We start from the raw sequence: 20,635 nt of genomic DNA, 5'->3' as shown, positions 1-20,635 counted from the left end.
TCACATGGCAGCTCACCAGATCCTCCGTATAAACAGCACCACTCCACTCATGACTATTGAGTCACGCCTCTAGTCCTGGGTTCACACCTTTACTTCCGGCACTGGGGAGGCGGAGGCAGAGGCAGAGGCAGAGGCAGTTCAAAGGCAGCTTGGTCTATAGAGCCAGTCTTGGGCTGGCCCGGGTTACACAGAGATCTCAACAGAACAGTCCACCCGTTCTCAGAAACTGGAATGATCAAGCTCATGGCTGATGAGAGGCTAGGGGCCACACACTGTGGAGAATGACTTTATTAACTTACATGGAGTTGGGTGTGACTCTTACAAGATTCACAGTGGCACCTATGCAGTGGGCACTCAGGGGCCACAGTTTTTAAAGCAGTATGTGGGGAGGGGGGAAGGGTTGAGGATGTAGTTTATCAGTGGCAACCAAGGCACCTGCCTGTCAGTGATCTTCACCTGCCAGTGAGGACATGTGTGTAACACCCTTCTCAAGGGACACAACCCTGATGCCTTCGAAGAGTTTGCAACCACAAGAGACAGGCTAAGAGGGGAGGGCCTTGGCAGGGCTGTTTATAGACAATCTCATTCATCTCTCTGTGACACGGAGAAGGAAACTGACACCAGGCAGAGCCCTCCTAGGTGGTAAAATATGGCTCACTCAGCTCCAACAGCATGGTGCCACGTCTCACCCACCATGCCGCCATCCACAGCTAACCAACAAAGAATGGTAAGGAGGTTAGAAGAGGAGGTGGACGCCTACAGACCCGGCACGCGGGTTAGCACCCGGGTTAGCAATGAGCTCTAGGCTCCTGGGCCAAGAGTAAGAGACAGGATAGAAAGTGGATCAAGACCACAGCCTGGAGGGGGCTTGTGTGTCCCTGCCTCAGTGTGGTGGGTGTCTGGGTGAGATGAGGCCCTGGGTCCATCCAGCAGCTCCTCTCACCTGTGTATCTAGTAGGTTAACATCATCTGATTTCCACGTCATGAACCAGGGAGAAACCCCAAGTCAGAAGCTCTTATTAAAGAGATCCAGGTGGAGGATGTGGCCACCTTCCTCCCTCCCCTCTGTCCAGACTCTGGAGCAGTCAATCCAAGGCACCCAGCCTGCTCCTACAGACTCTGCACTGTCGCTTTCTTGGGTCTTGAATCCCCAGTGATGACCACAACAGGATAACAACTCCTAAGGTTGACTTTTTTTTTTGGAACCGGGGACCGAACCCAGGGCCTTGCACTGGCTAGGCAAGAGCTCTACCACTGAGCCAAATCCCCAACCCAGGATAAGGCTGTAAGGTGTGACTCTTAAGGAGCCACAGGACTGGCAACTTGGGGTTTTGTGTCTCATGGCTCAGTGGTGTTTTTAAAATAAGTGTGTGCATAAAGACTACAGTGGACCAGAATATCTAAACAGAAACCACGCATACGGAACACAGTGATTCCAGCACTTGAGAAACTGAGGCAGAAGGACCATGCAGGAGTCTGTCTGAGGTCAGCCTGTTCATGGCAAGATCCTGTATCCAAACACAACCCCCCACCCCCCTAAAGATGGCAGAGCCAAAACCCCGCCCCAAATGCTGATACCATAATCGCATGGACAGACAGCTAGCTGTTCCAGGTCTCACCAAAGCCAGGCATCCAAAGAAAGATCTCCCCTCGGGGAATCCGGGCAGAGGCCTCTACTCCTCACAGGCACCGGGCCAGTGCCCACAGCCCCCTCTATTGCTGACACGGGCCCTTGCTGGCTGGTGGAGACTGACAAGGTCAGCATTTAAAAGCTAATAAAGTTCACCCTTTAGGGAAAATGCAGACTGGAGAGCTGGACTTGGGATCTTTATTGTGAAGACAGGAAGACCCGGGGAGGGAGATGAAGGTGACCAAGGCTGTCTTAAAACTGTCCGCAAGGCTAAGACGGCACACACCTGTGATCTGAGCACCCAGGAAGCAGAGGCTCGAGGATCAGGAGCCCAGAGAGTGCCTGGGCAGGAAGAGCTCCTCCCCTCTGCAAAGGCTCACCACAAGCTCAAGTGAGACAGAGATGGTGTTGGGGGTGGGGCAGGGAGTAGTTGTGAGCCCGAGTGATCTACAGGGAATCCGACTAATCCAGAAGAGGCAGCTCTGCCTCCTCGGAGGATTTTCAGATGCTGAGGCCACCACAAAGATGGCGCCAAGCAGAGGAGACTGGCCACACTCCTATGACTACAGACAAGACGGAGACAATCAATGTTGTGAGCCTTCCATAGCCTTGGTCCTTCCTGATTCCATGCAAGGTGGAGTCTTGTCAGATCCATCATGCCAGCCCAAGAGGCTCCTCAGGGTCCTGCTTTGCAACCACAAAAATGACCCGACCCAGTCACTCCGGATTGCAACATCCACTTGCAGTGGCCTCTGGGGCCTTAGAAGAAATCGTTGATAGCAAAGGTCTGCCCAAGCCAGGCATATGTGTGCCTGTCCCAGGCTGGTGGGCCCATGGTAGTATCTCAGCCTCAAGGTCTGTCAGAACATTCTCAGTCAGAACATCCCCAGAATTAGGGAACCATGGATTTCCTTAACTAACATGGAGGCTTTCTGACGTATCTACAGCCTCAAGGCCTGTCAGAACATCCCCAGAATTAGGGAACCATGGATTTCTTTAACTAACGTGAGGCTTTCTGAATGTCAGAGCAAGTTCTTCAACATAAAGCCTCATGATTAAAGACCCAGAAATTAACAAGACGACGTACCGTCCTCTAACACTTGATTGCAGCATTGGGAGATTCGATGGCAAGCATCAAAGGATCAGGCCAATGAGCCGCCACACTGGGGTGCTAAGGTCCACAAGGTTCAACGGAGTAAGCCTCTTACTCACGGCCACTGAGCCTGCTCAGGTCCCTGCCAGTCCGTACACTGCACCCGAGAACCTGTGGTCAGCCTGCTACTCAGTTTCTAGGCACACTTTTGTGGCCCTGGTCTTCTTGGAGGACATCACAGCTTTCTTCAATGCTTCCCAGCTCTCCAGGAGCACCACACACCCAGGACAACCAGTCGGCAAGGTCTGGGCCAAGTATGAGACCAAAAGCCGGATGCGCAGCCCTTGGACAGTGAGACAGGAGGACCAGAGTACTGAGGCCAGTCTGAGCTATATGAGGCCCTCCATGTCTTAGAGGGGAAAAAAACGAAGGGGCTTGAATGACTCTTACCACAGCACATTTTCCAGTTATATGAACACTGGGCATGGGCACGAGGTCAGCAGCCACACAGCCCGCTCAGTCTGCTGACTCTAGGCTCGGGGACAATGTGTCGAGGCGAAAGTCTCTCTGTACACCCAGGCTTCATTTTCTTCTTTGCCGTGATTTGTGTCTAGGTAGTATATTTCTATACTCTCTCTCCCCAATTTTCTCTGATGCTCCAAGAAGTTTTAAATTATAATCCCTGGTGACATAAGGAACTGTCCCTTCAGTCCCAGGCTGAAACAGAAATATAAAGCAACAGCATTGAGACCTGTCCACAAGGAACTGTGTGCCATCTAAACCACAGAATGAAGTGTGTGTCCAACAGGGCTGCAGAGATGGCTCAGTGCTTAAGAGCACTGGCTGCTCTTCCAGAGGCTGGGGTTCAATTCCCAGCAACCACACGGAACCTCACAACTAATCCTCTCACGCACGCACCCATGCGCGCATACACACACAGGCAGGCAAACACCAATGCACATAAAATGGAAATTTAAAAAAAAAAAAAAAAAAAAAGAGTAGGGGTTGGGGATTTAGCTCAGTGGTAGAGCGCTTGCCTAGGAAGCTCAAGGCCCTGGGTTCGGTCCCCAGCTCCGAAAAAAAGAACCAAAAAACAAAAAGAGTAAAAGAAGTGTATGTCTTGGGCTGGAGGATGGGTCAGTGGTTAAGAGCACCGACTGCTCTTCCAGAGGTCCTGAGTTCAAATCCCAGCAACCACATGGTGGCTCACAACCATCTGTAATGGGATCCGGTGCCCTCTTCTGGTGCATCTGAAGACAGCGACAGTGCACTCATATAAAATAAATAAATAAATCTTAAAAAAAAAAAAAAAAAAAAGTGTATGTCTTACAAGGCCCCAATGCCTCGACCGAGCTCAGTCTCACCCGCCCAGGTTCCCTGCAGGCCTATTCCTGTCAACTCACCTGATTCTTGAAAATACAATGTGGAATGGAAATGGTGCCAACCAGCAGACAGTTCACAGTTCTTAACTCCTCTGGTGGTAGAGGGGTGAGGATGTGGTACAGCCGCTTGTCCATGTCAATGCCTCTGCAGATACCTTAAGACACAGAGCAGGGTCAGCCATTCTGCAAAGGGACACATTTCAACCACAGAGAACTGAAGGTCAAAGGTGACATTAAGAGGTTTACTTTTGAATTTTGGGGGTGAATATATGGCTCGGCAGTTTAGAGCATTTGCTGCTCCTCCAAAGGATCCGGGTTCCATTTCTAGAACCCACATGGTGACTTGGAACTCTACTCCCATGGGGTCTGATGCCCACTTCTGTCCTCTGAGAGCACCAGGCATATGATGCAGACACAAAACACAGACACAAGGACTGAAGTCAGGGGTTTTAAGACCCAGTGTCTTACTTTCAGAATACCATGTGCAGCCATGGAGCTGATGAGGTGGCCCAGCAGGAAAAGGGGCACCTGCTCATCCTCCATAAGCCCAGCTCCCAGCACACACTTCAGGCAGCTCACACCAACCAGCTGCGATGGCAGCGCTAGGAACCCAATCGCACCCACGTAATTAAAAATGACTTTTGGTTTTCTAAGACAGGGGTCTACATAGCCCTTGCTGTCCAAGAGTCTCCTCAAACAGGAGACTCACTTGCCTGTGGCCTCCTGAAGTAAGTCACAATGCCTATCTAAAAATAAATTTTAAGAAAGTGCCATTCAAAGAATTTGGACATCCCACAGCCGTGAAGGACTGAAAAAGGCTAACAGAATGTGACGTAGGTTAAAAAAAATATGACCCCACATACAGTAGCACAGAGAAGGACATTAATTTCTCCAGCGAAAGGTGATTCTCTGTCTAGAACCAAATACTACAGCATCACACAGAAAGTCTGTTGTCACCAGCGGAGGAGAGTGAAGGAGAAGGCACTGTTTACTGTTCACTCACCAAAGCCCAAACAGTCACATATGGGGTTCTGGGCCAGCAGAATGGGGCCCCGAGTGTAGCCTTTCATATCATCCACAATCTTGCAAAGGCCAACCCAGCTGGCATTCATAGCGTACAGTATGTGGGTAGGTGCAACGTCGGCGTGCGTGACCCGGATAGCAACTGCATTGAAGGGGACCTGGAGAATACAACGAAAATGTGCACCTCTCGTTAAATTCTACCGTATGGAGACGCGCCTTCCTCAGACCTCAAATGGACAGTCTACTACCTTAGGCTCCTCCTGATCACGGATTAACAGGCATGGACTACAACGGCTGACTTAAAAGACTCTTAAGTATGTTGTATGTGTTTGTGTGTGCTCACATGTGTAGATGCTGAGTATACGCATGTGTGGTCAGAGTAAGTGTGGGTATGACCACTTCCATCACTCTCTGTGGTGTTTAAAGTCACATGGTTCTTTTGCAGACAGTCTTACTATGTAGCCCAGGCTTGCCTAGAACTCAACATGTAGACCAGCCTGCCTCAAAACAAAATCCAACAGAGCATCATCCCAGGTTCCCATTGTTTTCTTCTAAGAAAAGGGGTCTCTTATTGAACCTAAAGCCCGCTGACTTGGCTAGACTGCCCAGCCAGCAAGCCCCAGCCATCTTGTGTCCATCTTCCCCAGGGCTGGGGTGGTAGGCACATGCCATCACATCCAGCTAGGGGTTTGAAAGCACAAACTAGGGGATGGCTCAGTTGATGGAGTCCTGGCCTACAATGTAGGAAGCCCTAGCACCACAGAGCACTGGGTGAGGTGGTCCATGCCGATTCTCATGGTACATGGCAGAAGGACCTGAAGTTCGAGGCAGCCAGGCCTATGTTTCCTTCTTCCCGGACTCCTGTCCTATCCTCATTCTTCTTCCCTCACTTAAACCAGAATGAACCACAGGCAAGGCCAGCAGCACTAAGTGTCAGTTGTAGGCTTTCAGGACAGCTTTTTGTAGATGGATTGGGGAAAGCTGCTCAGGAATGAGTCACGGAGGAAGGTCAGGGTCACAGGGCCCCGGGGCTGCACTAAAGGTCTTGGTAGCAGCCTCCACTCAGCTTCCCTTCTGTGTCTGCAGCATTTACTACTCCGCTTGGCCGAGTGTGAACTGGCATTCTTGGTTTCCTTCTTTTCAGAAGCAAACCTCCCACATCTTCAGGCTTTGTCGTGATCTAGAATATGAGCCACATGTCAGCGTGGTGACACTTCTGAAATCCCTTAATACTGTGTTTTTTGCTTTAATCTCAGGTGTGGTGTGGGGCCATGGGGCTGCTTAGGACTGTCCACAGCAGCTAAGAGGGTGGTTTGCCAGCCGCAGTAAGATCGTGTGAATGAGATCCTGTGACGGAGAATTCTGGGAACTTTTCGTGGCTGTGTAAGTACTAGGCCCTGAGAGCAGGGTTGGTTGTGTTTGTTAGTAGGTCTTGCTCAAAGAAACAAGAAATCAGACTCAAGGATCTCTCTGTCTCCTCTCTCCCCGTTGTCCTTCTCTCTCTCTTACCTAATGATAGGAGGTAACCTGGGGGAGGGGAAGACAGAGGATGGGAGGAGAAAAACCCACCCAGTAGCAAAGCTCAGTTCCACTGCACACCTCAGAAACACAAGAGCAGAGCACAGGCTCTAGGGCACAGCTACCTGCCACCTCCCTCTGTTCCTACAGACACAAACACCAAGTGACATTTTTTTTGGCATATCCAGGTAATTATGTCCCAAGTTTTCTCCCGTGTGAAGCACCGGGAGCTCTTGTTCTACAGTAGAGATGTGTGATGACACTAATTGCTTTGTCTTCAAAGCAAATGCTTCCTGGTTTAAGACAAAACACTGACATTGTGTGTGTCTGTCTGTCACGCTGATGGTGTGGGTGAGAAGGGCCCTACAAACTCAGAAGCTTGAATGCTTGGTCCCCAGATGGTGGAACTGTTTCAGAAGGATTAGGAGGTGTCTCTGGGGGATGGGCTTTGAGGTATTAAGACTTGCATACTTGGAGGCTGGAGAGATGGCTCAGCAGATAAGAACACTGACTGCTTTTCCAGAGGTCCCAAGTTCAATTCCCAGCAACCGCATGGTGGCTCACAACCATCTGTAATGGGATCTTCTGGTGTGTTTGAAGACAGCTACAGTGGACTCATATATAAAATAAATCTTTAAATAAAAAAAAAAGGCTTGCATACTTCCCAGTGAGTGAACCGAGACGCCAGGTCTCGGTTGCTGCTCCACCCTGCCTTTGTTCTGCCTTCACTGTAAGCCTCTGAAACAGTGAGCCCAGCCGATTAACCTCTGCCGGTTATAAGCTGTCATGGCCAGTGTTTTGACACAGCAATGGAAAGTAACCTGAGACTCCGTGACTCTGTGCATGCGCGCGCACACGCGTGCTTGTGTGCATGCAGACATGCATGGGAGGTGTAGGCTGAGTGTTCCCACATCATGGGAAGGCTCTGGGTTCAATCACCTGACACCATCTCCATCCATCACCCTAGATCCTAATACAATATTGGTTTCCCCCAATTCCTAGCAGCCTGCACTCCATGTAGTAGATGCTTTGGTGTTGGAACCTGACACGAGTAACTAGGCCCACAGGAGGTGCTCTAGGTACCAGGTACTGCCAGAAAGGCTCAGAGCCCTACAGCATCCAGAGACCTCCTAAGGCAGCAGGTACCACTAGTTGGAAGTGCTATTCTGGGGCAGCCACCAGATCAGATAAGTTATTGCTGTCATGAAACTACAATACATGACAGACACTGAGGCCCGCCTACCGAGGACCAAATGCCAGCTCTGCATCTTCCAGACAACCTAGCCTCCCTGTTCCTTAGTCTCCCCATCTGAAAAATGGGGACAGCATCAGAGCCCAGACCACAGGGCAATTTTGAGAATAGGCAAGTGAAGAGTGACGCAGGAGCAGACAGGCGCTCACCGCGACTCAGAAGCCTCAAGCACCACATCAGTATAAGAGAATTTGCCCCCCAGCTCGATTACCTGATAGGGTGTCAGGCTGTGCAAAGGACAAAGTGGCTCTGTCACTGGAAGCATCAGCTGGCTAAGGTAGCCCAACACCGCCAGATCTCGAAAAATCCTGTTGTATTTGCCCCTGAAAAGCAGAGCAGAGCACCCTGAGTAGAGAATGACAGCAACCATGCCCACAACAGCACCACAGTGACAGAGCATGCCACTATACCCACAACAGTGTCCCAGCGACCACACCCACAACAGTGTCCCAGGGAAAGCACACATCAGGCAACACTAGAAGCTGCTCTCTCAGGATATTCCCAAACCCTAGGGTTGGACATGTGGTTCAGTTTGGAGGGACTGTCGACTAGTCCAAGACCCTGGTTAAATGGCCTGTACAATACCTGCACGTACGCACGCACGCACGCGCACACTGCAATCTCCACCTGAAACCCTGCTGTGTGCTCTGCTGGGAACCACTCTCCTTTACAAGCAAGCCATAGTAAACCTGAAAACCATAGCAGGGTTATTCTCTTTGTCTATAGGGCTTCACGGAGTACTATAGGCTAGCCTTGAACCCATGATGCCCATCTCTGCCTCCCCAGTGCTGGGATGACTTGCAAGAGCCACCATGACCGGCTCGGAGACCCCCACGCCCAAGCATCTGGCTGCTGCAGGACGGCGTCCTTCCAAGTGACTCTGCACTTACCTGTTTTTTTCATTTTTACTACTTAAGAATTCTGAGTAAACAGTCAGCAATATATGTCCAGTGAAGACGGGAACTGGACTAGACTCTTTCTCTTCCTCAGCAAATCCCAAACTGTCTCCAAATTCTGGAATTTCAAAACCTCGGTATCTTTTGATCTTGCTTTTTGTATACAGGCCATCTGTGAGCTCCACGAATTCGGAGGTGAGAGGCTGCATTGGCTCACTGCGGTCAGAAGTCAACTGAACGACATAGTTGGGGGAAAGCACTCGGATGAGGTCGACGAGCAGCAGCAGCCCGTCACCTGTGGGGAAGATGCCACAGGCACAGGTAAAGCACTAAACAGAGGGCACGGCCAGGCAGCATGTGCACACCTGACAACATCTGCCACCTCTGCTGGTTTCCATGGGCACTGCAGGCAGTGGCAGTGCACACCAGAGGCAGGGTAGATCTGAGTTTGAGGCCAGCCTGGTCTACAGAGCAAAAGAAAACTACACACACACACACACACACACACACACACACACACACACACACACACACAATCAGTGGTTTTCCTTCCAGCCCCTGCTCCCAGACTGACCGCTCTGAGGCTGATTACTTATTAATAAACGCATTGGCCGTAGCTTTGGCTCATTCAATGACGAGCTCACAGCTTTTAACCCATTCACACTGTTCTGTCTTCCGCACGGTCAGTTACCTCTCCTTCAGTCCCAACCCACTTCTTCCTTAGGGTCTTCCTCAGCATCTCCCTCTAATCTTTTATTTTCACTACTTCCCAGAAGCCCCTCTCTTCCTGCCAGTGTCCCACCTCCTATTTCCTGCCTCTGCTCATAAGCCATCAGCTTTTTTACTGACAGGTACAGCTTCTAAGAGATTCTCTATACAGATTAAACAACAATTCAAAAGTCCTGGAACTTGGAGCTATGGTTGAGCGTGCTGGAGGTCCTAGGTTCGATCCTAAGCAGCACGCATGGTGCAATGTCATGACGAACGCCTATGTTCTCTGCACTGGGAGCCCACAGGAGGATTAGATATTCAGGGCTGCTCTCAGTTAGAGGTTCCCATGCTCACCCTCATCTGAGCACCACAGTCTGCATATACGGATGGATAGACCACAGCACAGCCTGTAAACGTGTGCACACAGCTTACCTGACACCCAACCCATAGTGTTGATGATAAGTGGAAACTCTCTTTTATAATCTCTGAATACGTATTTTACTATCTCAATGTAATTCTCATATTCATTGTGACAGTTCGTCTTCCCAAAATACACCATCTTCTGTGGCTTCCTCTGGTGGGTATAAGGGGGTCCTAGGAAAATGAGAACAGGGGCAGTTAATAACCAAGCACTTGTCTACGACCTCTCAACTCTGGATCAGGGTTAGAAACCTTTCTAGTGCTATGGCCCTTTAGTACAGTTCCTTGCCTTGGAGGTGACCCCAAACACCACAGAACTATTTTTTTTTTCTATTCTTTTTTTCGGAGCTGGGGACCGAACTCAGGGCCTGTGCTTGCTAGGCAAGCGCTCTACCACTGAGCCAAATCCCCAACCCCCACAGAACTATTTTTGTTGCTACTTTATAACTGTAATTTTGCTATTGTTATGAATTGTAATGTAAATATCTAATATGTAACACTGTGGGGGGAAGGGGGGTCAGGATCCCCTGTCTGTGTGTGTGTGTGTGTGTGCGCATGTGTGTTGGTTGAGAGCCACAGTTCTTGGAGGTTCCATAAACAGCACAGCCAAGCACATGCCATGGCCACAAACTAGTGGCCAGGATTTTGTGTCCTTGCCAACTCTGACAAACATAATAGGAATTCTCAAACCACCAAAAATACCCCCAATTTCATGGAGGTAAGTGAATTCCAATCATGTTCTGACAGGACTCTATTTGTTCTGGGCACTTGGGACACAACTATGAACCTTTTGGGGCTTGGAGTCTGTTGAAAATTTAATTAATAACCTTTTAATAACCCCTTGCCGAGTAGTGGTACATACTTTAATGTTAAAGATTCTGTCTGTCTGTCTGTCTGTCCGTCCGTCCGTCCGTCCATCCATCCATCCATCCATTGTATCTATCTATCTATCTATCTGTCTGTCTGTCTGTCTGTCCGTCCGTCCGTCCGTCCATCCATCCATCCATCCATCCATCCATCCATCCATCCATTGTACATCCACAGTAGTTTTCTTCAAGCACATCGTAAGAGGGCATCGGATCCCATTACAGATGGTTGTGAGCCACCATGTGGTTGCTGGGAATTGAACTCAGGACCTCTGGAAGAGCAGTCAGTGCTCTTAACCACTGAGCCGTCTCTCCAGCCCCCTGGTACACAAGCACTCTCACAGTGGAGCTGATTTTGGTTCCCAGTATCCAGCATCAAGGGGTTGATAATCACCTCTCATTCCAGCTTTGGGGACTATGAAACCCTCTTCTGACCTACAGGGGTACCTGCACGCATGTGCTCACAACTCTCTCCTCTACAGACACATAAATCTGATGGTACAAATCATTAAATAAAGCTAATGGCCAGTGTTCAGTTCCCAGAACCTACATGGGAAGATCTGACTCCACGATCTATCATTAGATTTCCATGAGTGTATGTATATGTGCCAAAACACTTGTACCTAACTCCCATTCAAAATAAGCAAGCACTTGGTGGCTGACAATCATTTATAATGGGATCTAATGCCCTCTTCTGGTGTGGCTGAAGACAGCTACAGTGTAGTCATATACATAAATAAATAAATCTTAAAAACAAAACCAAATATAAAATTTAAAAACAGTGTTCTAGACATGTTGATCAATGCTTTAATCCTAGCACTCAGGAGGCAGAAGCAGGTGGTTCTTGTGAGGTCCAGGACAGCCAGGGAACACACAAAGAGAAACCTTGCCTCAAAACAGTTTAAAAAAATATTAATAGAGCTAGAGAGATGGCTCAGTGGTTAAGAACACTGACTGCTCTTCCAGAGATTGAGTTCAATTCCCCGCAACCACATGGTGCTCACAACCATCTGTAATGGGGTCTGATGCCCTCTTCTGGTGTCTGAAGACAGCTACAGTGTCTTCATATACATAAGATAAGTCCAGCCTGGCCAGTCAATAGAGAAGTACACCAAAGGCCACAGAAGTGGCCAATACACACTGATAGACAATATAAATTCTCAAGAGGAAGACACTCAATGTTAACAGTCATGGAAACACGGGGCTGGAGAGATGGCTCAGCAGTTAAGAGCACCGACTGCTCTTCTCAAGGTCCTGAGTTCAATTCCCAGCAACCACATGGTGGCTCACAACCATCTGTAATGGGGTTGGGTGTGTCTGAAGACAGCTACAGTGTGCTTATATACATTAAGTAAATAAATAAATCTTTAAAAAAAAAAAAAAAAAGTCATGGAAACACAAACCAAAGCCCCAAACCCTGCTTCAAGTCCTGCTTCACGCCTGTGTGGGGGTCTGTAATCAAAATAACCACCACTGGCAAGAACCAAGAGAGTCAGTTAATGGCACCGTGCATTGCTGGTGGCAACAGACTTTCATGTTACCCAGCAACTGCACATCTCTACACTCACATTACTGCCGTGAAAGCTGGGTCTGGACTGTGTGCTTATCCACTGTGCCTAGGGCAGCAGCAATGTTCACAGCAGCCAAAATAAAGACCCCCACAGTCGGTTTCACAGTAAGTGGGGAAAGGTGCTGCCCAAGCATCTGCACCCCAGGACTCCAGGAGAAGGGGTTGAGGAGGTGAGCATTGCCTAAAAGCTTGCAGGCTAGCTAGTCTGGATATGTGGGGCAGTAGCAGAAAAGTAAGAGACACTGCCTCCAAGGTTGGAAGTAAAAACTCTTCAAAGTTCCTCATCTCCACAAACGAGCCATGAAACATGTGCACGGTTCACTCCAAGCACTCAATAGCTGGATGGGCAGAACCGCAGGCCGCAAACATGCATCAGGAGGGCACACAGCCACATGGAAAAGGAGGAACCTAAGGTGGTCTTCATCCATCAAGCTGCCTCCTTGGTCTGAGATTAAGTTTGATGCATTCTCTAGCCTAGACCATAGTGAACAGCCAGACTGAGTGAGCCATGTCCAAGACTAAACAGATAAATCCTGGGGACAGAACTAGAGTAAACTGCAACTAAGTGATTAGCAGATAAGAGTAGATGGAGAGATGGTGGAGCAGTTGAGAGCACTGGTTGTTCTTCCAGAGGCTCTGGGATCAATTCCTAGCACCCACATGGCAGCTCACAACTGTCTGTAACTCCTGTTACAGGGGATCCAGAAACCCCAGACTCACACACAAGTGAAACACCATGCACATAAAAATTTCTCAAAAATTTTACATAAAATATTTCTGCACACAGCGAACTCACTCTAAATGCAAGTTCCTGTTTCTTTCTTTCTTTTTTTTTTTTCCAGAGCTGGGGACTGAACCCAGGGCCTTGCGCTTGTCTAGCAAGCGCTCTACCACTGAGCTAAATCCCCAACCCAATATTTCTATTTCTTAAAGTATAAACATGCTCAAGTGTGCTGTGGAAGCTTGAGGCAGAGTGATTTCCTCTGCATATTTTTCATTGTACACAGAACTTTGTGAGTAGCCTGAGACATTAAGAACATGGAATACTTACCCAGAAGTGGTTCTGTGATGTTAAGTAAAGAAATACAGCCAGGAGGAGTGAACTCTGTCTGCCCCAGATCACATTCCAGATAGTCAACCCCAGGAATGCTGAAAATGGTGAGAGAGAGAGACAGGTCTCAGCCAGCCTTCCTCTGTGGGACAATTTGTAACACACAAGTATCATCATCCTGTGCGGCCTTGTAGCTGTTGTACTCCAAAAGGCGAGGGCCTTGTGCCATTCACAACATCAGGGTATTCTACAAACTAGCACTGGGACCAGCCCTGAGCCTGGGGATAACCTGGGCCAGCACAGATGGAGACCAAGTACCCTCTGCTGCAGATCAGAGTCAGGAGTGAGGCAGGCTTACCGCACTGCAGAGAGCCATGGCCCAGCCGACAACACAGAGCTAAACACACCCCCAACTCAAGTCTGTCCATCAAGCTGGGCATGGTGGCTCATGCCTGTAATCGCAGCAGTGGGGAGGCTGAGGCAGGAGAATCACCAAGGCCAGATTGGTCTAGAGAGTGAGACCACCACACCTTAGAAGATCAAACAAAACTGAGTTTCTCCATTTGAATCTCACTTCATGCCCAGATGACCAATGAAAACACAAGCGAGCTTACCTATTTAATAAGTGGTTAATCAGTATTCTACTGAACGTTGATTTTCCAATGTCACAAGCGCCACACAACAGGATGACAGGGCAGCCATCTACTTTTGCAGGTAAAACAAACAGTGAGCCCTGGTGTGAGCCAGTCCTCGGACTCTAGTCATGAGCAGTGACTGAGGCCTCAGGGACTCGGGCGTTTGCAACAGGCAACACTCACCACAGGACACGCTGATTAACTCTTCCAGGGCACAAAGTCCGCTCTCACTCAAGCAAATGCCTTTCTTCCTTTTCTGTCTTCTGATGCCAATTTTATTCAGAGCTACAAATTCAGAATTATCCCGAACAAGAATGTTCTGAAATATAACAATTGAAACTGTAAGGGAAGTCTTCAACGAACGCACGTTTGTTTGCTTCTAAGTTAATTAGCATCATATAGATATGTCATGAACTAAAAAACTTGGTTCCTTTCTTTTCAGACCCCGAAATCACATGTTGCACCACCAGCACCATGTTCCTTCTCAAGTGCAAGTCTGTTTCCTCAGCCCACACCTCGCTTAGGCTGCCTCTCGAGATAAGGAAGGCATGAGACAGTGGGAAAAGCTCAGAGAGGCCTGGAAACACAGGCCAGAACCAGAGCACATGGGACCGGAGCTGAAGAGGAAAGGGTAGTGTGTTTCACTGAGGCCTGCCAGAAGCAGACAGAAACTACAGAGGGTAAGAGCTTGCTGACGGGAGGCAAGGGTGAAAGATGTTCACCAAGCCGAAGAGGAGGAAGGAACCTCCCACAAACACCTGTCATGCAACCAGCAGCTCAGTGTAATCAAGGGCGGCGTTCCTGCCTTGGGTGCCTCCCACAACTAGAGTTCCTCCTGTGGAGGATAAAAATGTAATCAAGAGTCGATGATGGGGCTGGAGAGATGGCTCAGAGGTTAAGAGCACTGACTGCTCTTCCAGAGGTCCTGAGTTCAATTTCCAGCAACCACATGGTGACTCACAACCATCTGTAATAGGATCTGCTGCCCTCTTCTGGTCTGAAGACAGCAACATCATACTTATATAGTAAGTAAATCTTTAAAATAAAAAAGTTGAAGAGGAGCTTAGTGGCTAAGAGTGATTTCTGATCATGCAGAGGCCCAGATCCATGTCAGACAGCTCACAGTCAGCTGTGCTCTAGGGAATCTGATGCCATCTGAAAATGGCATTCACAGACATAAATGAAAACAGAAACCTCTTCAGAATACAGTCACACAAAGGGCTAGGGAGATGGTACACTGGTTAAAACTCTAGTTATTAGGACCAGTGTTCAAATCCCCAGTGCCCATGAAGAGCTAAGGAGATGTGGTGGCTGCTTGTAATCTCAGTTCTTGGGAAGCAGAGACGGGAACCCTGGGAAAAGCTGGTTAGCGGGAAGACCTGTAAGGTTCAGCAAGAGCCCTTGTACAGCCAGTGAGTGGGGACAATGTGAGCCAGAGGATCACATTCCACAGGAAGTTCCGGCCTCCTTCATGCACACCTCATGCAAGCACCCAACCCACACAAATAAAGAAGTAAATAAAATTTAACCACATGAGCCACCGTAGGTAGTAGAATCTATGTAATCCAAGAGCCAAGGGGATGCAAATCTGAGGCCTATCTGATCAAGGTACATAGTAACTCTGCTTCCAAAACAACAACAGAAAGTGCGTGCGTGTGTACGTGTGTATAGAGGTAGCCCAGAGGTTAGGAGGACTTTTAGCTCCAGAAGACTGAAGCTGTTTCCAGCATCCATGTCGAGTGGATCCACCTCTGCCCTCCACAGAGGCTTTGCAGACATCTGCGCGCACCCACATAATTAAATGCCTAACAACAATCCCAGAAGCGGGGTTAGGGATTTAGCTCAGTGGTAGAGCACTTGCCTAGCAAGCTCAAGGCCCTGGGTTCAGTCCTCAGCTGGGGGGGGGATGGGGGGGGAGGAGATGACAATCCCAGAAGCACACCCACAACCAACCGCTTCCCTTTCCTCCCTTCTCCTCGGCTCCCCTCCGGAGCCATGAAAGGATTCTAGGGTGCGCTCCTCTCCTCATTCGGCCTCTGGTTACTGTGCTAATGAACTGTCTTGTGGGAGGCTGTTGCACAATAGCAATCTTAGCACGCACACATCTATTAATCCATTGTCTTGGCTTCCCAAAGTAGACCAGGCTGGCTTTGAATTCACAATACATCCTCTGGATTGAGTCCAGGGATAAAAGGAGTGCTCTACCTCTTCAAGCTTAACATTAGCATTTAAAAGGTTGAGGACAGGGCTGGAGAGATGGCTCAGTGGTTAAGAGCACTGACTGCTCTTCCAGAGGTCCTGAGTTCAATTCCCAGCAACCACATGGTAGCTCACAACCATCTGTAAAGAGATCCGATGCCCTCTTCTGGTGTGTCTGAAGACAGCTACAGTGTACTTATATATAATAAATGAATAAATCTGGAAAAAAAAAAAAAAAAAAGGTTGAGGACAACCAGAGTCACATGAGAGGAGTAAGTTTCAAAAAACAAAAAAGGGAAGAGAAACTTTGTTCAAGGCAACCTTGGGTGGCATTTAATCCCAACACTCAGGTGGCAGAGACAGAGTTAAGGGCTAGCCTGGTCTACAGAGTGGCGTTCCAGGACAGTTGAGACTACACAGAAAATTCCATCTCACACAAAATTAAACAAAAAATAAATTAATTTAAACCAACAAACAAACAGAAGGCCGAGAGATGGCTCAGTGGTTAAGAGCACTGACTGCTCTTCCAGAGGTCCTGAGTTCAATTCCCAGCAACCACATGGTGGCTCACAACCATCTGTAATGGAATCTGATGCCCTCTTCTGGTGTGTCTGAAGACAGCTACAGTGTGCTCATACATGAAATAAATAAATAAGTCTTTAAAAAGAAAGGAAGAGGGGGCTGGAGAGATGGCTCAGTGGTTAAGAGCACCCGACTGCTCTTCCAGAGGTCATGAGTTCAAATCCCAGCAACCACATGGTGGCTCACAACCATCTGTAAAGAGATCTGATGCCCTCTTCTGGTGTGTCTGAAGACAGCTACAGTGTACTTATATATAATAAATGAATAAATCTTTAAAAAAAAAAAAAAAGAAAGGAAGAAAGGAAAAAAGAGAGCGCTTCTTGTTCTTGTAAAGGACTGGGGTTTGATTCTCAGCACCCATATGGAGGTTCACCACCAGGTACACACAGGGTACACACGAATACTCACACATAAAATAATAAACAGAAAAAATCACTTTAAAGCCTGTTGGTGGTAGAGCACATCTTTAATCCCAGAACTTGGAAGGCTGCAGGAGCTCTGTGAGTTCAAGGCCAGCCTAGTCTACAGAGCAAGTTCCAGAACTGCTAGGGCTACACATAGAAACCCTGTCTCTAAATAAACAAATGCAAGATAGACAGACAGACAGACAGACAGACAGATAAAATAAAAATAAAAACACTATTTAAACAAAACAAATGCCTGGTAACCCATTACCTGGGAGGTGCAGACACAGGCTGTGAATGCCATCCATCCAGCCTAGCCTACTTGGCAAGCTTCAGGCCAGCCAGAGACTCTGTCTCAACAGACAACTCCTGAGTAACAAAATGTAAGGCATCCTCTGGCTACCACACACATGAACACACACACAGAACTCTCTGTTCCTCCCTCAGCACCGTCCCCTCTGCCTGCCTCCTCTCTCCTCTTTCATCCCACTGAGGACTCACGCTGGCTGTTTCAGGATTCCCCTTCACCACAGGCATTGCTGAACTCTGGCTTCAGCACACTTAGCCCTGAGCATCCGCTTCACTTCCTTCTTTCCCTGTCAGACAAAGTCTTTTCCTTCTGAACCCTTCAGTCTCTCTTCCACCTCTTGACCTCATCGTGAGGCCACCCTTCAGCAATCTACTGAGACCTGTCTGGTCCAGATCCTCATTCTTTACGTGTCCCTTTCTCAGACCACCTTAGACGGCAATGCCCACAACCCTGGTCAGACTCCTCCCTGACCTTAACTTCCTCTGAAGTTGATGCTGCCTAGACCCCATTGCCTCCCCTCCCAAGTTACACCAGAGTGTGTTGTAAGCACCTATCCAAGTGTATGCCATGACTCAGATGTGACGTCAGAGGACAACACCAGGAACGCTCCTCCACTTCTGCCTTGAGTACCCAGGATGGAACCTACATCAGTCAGGTGTTCAACAAGTGCTTTCCCACAATACATCTCTCTCTATAGACTATCTCCTGCTAACACTCGATTCCCCAGAACACCTACCCCACTCACAGGACAGAGGGGACGATCATTCTCAGAGAGGTCCCTACATAGCCACTCAGCTGACTGCTCTGGTGCAAAGGATCAAGGAGCACCAGATTTACCTCCTGCAGGAGCACGTATGAGGCGCACTTATAGGTCCTCAAGAAGTCCACAAGGCGAGTCTGCAGCCGTTCCAGAATCAGAATGGAGCCCAGGGGAGGGAAATACCGCACTACCCAGTTTCTGTCATCTGCAAAGAGAAGAGCAGGACACCTCAGGGACGAGTGGAGACCCTGCAGGGTCTCGTCCCAACTGCTAAGCTCTAGTCTGTCAAGAGCATCACTGGGTACAGCTGACATTTCTACGTTTGGGTAGAGACACATGATCCAAGTCTGCTACCTACTGGCTTCAACTTTAAGAACTTACGATGCCCCTGTGAGGATTTCGAGCACAGCATCCAGAACATAACAAGCTCTCTCTTAGAATCATCAGGAAGTGTAAGCCAATTACCGAGTTTCATGTAAGGCTTGAGCAGGGCCCGGATCTCCCTTCTGATCCCCTTCTTGCTTTTCTCAGGTTCTGAGTAGGGAACCCCATTGATGGTCAGGTAAGAGTGGGTGTAGACAGAAAAGACATCTTGAGGAGGCTGGCCTTGTTTGATGATATGGCCATATATTTCCAACTGGCCATAGATGCAAGTCACGCGGCAGATCCCACTAAAAGTAAAACCCTAGCAGGGAAAGAAAAAAAACACTATGGATACTGATACTTAAGACAGAAGAATTCTAACACCTTAACTTGCCTTTTGCCTATCAAAATGACTTTTCTTTCTTGATTCAGGGCCTCAAGGCCATGGCTGTCCTAGAACTGACTATGTAGAACAGGCTGTTCTTCCAATCATTAAAATCCAACCGTCCCTGCATTCAGGGTGCATGTCACCTCACTTGACAAGGAAACCCATGCCTAAGTATCAAACTACATAGCACTGGGGCCCCACAAAGGATGCTCAGTGGATAAAAGCAGTGACTGCCCTACCGGAGAACCGGGGCTTGGTTCCGAACACCCATATGACGACTCACAACCTTGCACGACAGAGGTTTTCAGAGGCTCCCATGTTCTGTAATAGCTTCCTCAAGCACTGCACAAGCTTTGTGTACAGAAATGCAGGCGGAACGCACTCAAAACAAAAACAAACGAACTCCACTCCACTAGGTAACCAACATCTGTCAGGTTTTTAACCTCATCCTAAATAGGGTACCTCCATTGCAGCTCCCAACACTCTCTCACACCCCATGCTTAAAGAGGCTCAACAGCATGCTCATTCCTGAGGCTTCACTTCTGGACATGAGAGGGGCAATGTCCCGCACCAGAGTCCACGTCAGACTGCTTCCGTTTGACTCCTGGTTCTGTCTTGCTACTGTCTAACCTCGTGCAAGTTACTTACTTTGTCTTTTCGGCCCATAAACAGAGGAAAGAAATGGTAACTGTCATTCCCGTGAGAGATGGTAGTGTTAAATGGTTTCCAACACCTAGAAACCCTGGCGGCTTACGTGCCACTAAACCCAACCCATTAATAGCTCGCAGGTCTCCAGGGTCCGGAGCAGGAGGATGAGGATGGACTTGCCTCCCACCTGCATCCTGAGGATAGGAGTGAGGACCGTAATGGTCAGGTCACCAACAGTGTCTCGCGGGCGACTCACCTCTCCGGGCGGTAGCATCAGCAACACGCGGCCCGAGCCTAAGTCCAACGTGGGTTGGGTGATGTTCGGCGACACCTTTAGGACCCGGCGCCCGGCCCGGCTTTGGGGCGTGGAATGGTTTCGGGGATTGAGCAGGCTGCATGACCCGACCCGGGTGCAGGGCACGGGCGGGACGCTCGGCGTGGGCTGGCTGCGGGACCCCGGCCGGCTGCGGGTTCGGATTTTGCACTTTACCGCCACGTGCGCGCCCGCGGGGACACCTAGCTTCCAGTCCCCGCCCAAAGCGTGCGCCCGTAGCAGCCGCCGTCGCAGGCGACGCAGCTCACCCCGGGTGAGGACCCCAAACCGGCGACGGCCCCGACGGCTGAGGAGGAGATGGGGCCGGGCTTTGCGGACCCGCTGCCAGGAAGAGCGACTCGGAACCCGCCGGAGCATCACCTCTGACTCCGCCATACTTGGCCCGGAACCCCTCCGGCGGGACGATCTCGCGAGATCGTGTCGCCCCGCCCCCTAGCGGAAGACGTGCGGTGCGGCTCGCGCCCCCTCCCGGCCGGCGTCTGCAGCACATCATCAGGGACCTCACCCCTCAGCTGCAGGAGGGAAGCTTGGAGGTCCCACCCGGAGCCCCATTTACATTATGCAAAAGCCCACCCTGGCCGGTTGGAGACGGGGGAGCCA

General features: G+C 49.3%; 1 protein-coding gene across 3 annotated transcripts; it reads right to left on the bottom strand.

The window, feature by feature from the left end:
- Nucleotides 1–259: 259 nt before the first annotated feature.
- On the bottom strand, nucleotides 260–20,433 carry Nol9 (nucleolar protein 9). 3 transcript variants are annotated; one of them, XM_087549510.1, is made up of 12 exons: nucleotides 19,958–20,433; nucleotides 18,768–18,987; nucleotides 18,380–18,507; nucleotides 14,231–14,366; nucleotides 14,027–14,117; nucleotides 13,413–13,510; nucleotides 9,938–10,099; nucleotides 8,789–9,089; nucleotides 8,110–8,221; nucleotides 5,109–5,286; nucleotides 4,127–4,260; nucleotides 260–3,440 (listed from the first exon to the last, which is right to left on the bottom strand). In XM_087549510.1, the coding sequence occupies exons 1-12, from the start codon at nucleotides 20,408–20,410 to the stop codon at nucleotides 3,306–3,308; spliced, it is 2,148 nt and encodes a 715-aa protein (XP_087405636.1). In that variant the 5' UTR covers nucleotides 20,411–20,433; the 3' UTR covers nucleotides 260–3,305.
- Between the last annotated feature and the right edge of the window lie 202 nt (nucleotides 20,434–20,635).

The sequence above is a fragment of the Rattus norvegicus genome, chromosome 5 (assembly GCF_021556685.1).
Source record: "Rattus norvegicus strain SHRSP/BbbUtx chromosome 5, alternate assembly SHRSP_T2T, whole genome shotgun sequence".
Classification (NCBI taxonomy): Eukaryota; Metazoa; Chordata; class Mammalia; order Rodentia; family Muridae; genus Rattus; species Rattus norvegicus.
Note: the sequence above shows the minus strand (reverse complement) of the source record. Positions and strands in the feature narration are given on the sequence as shown.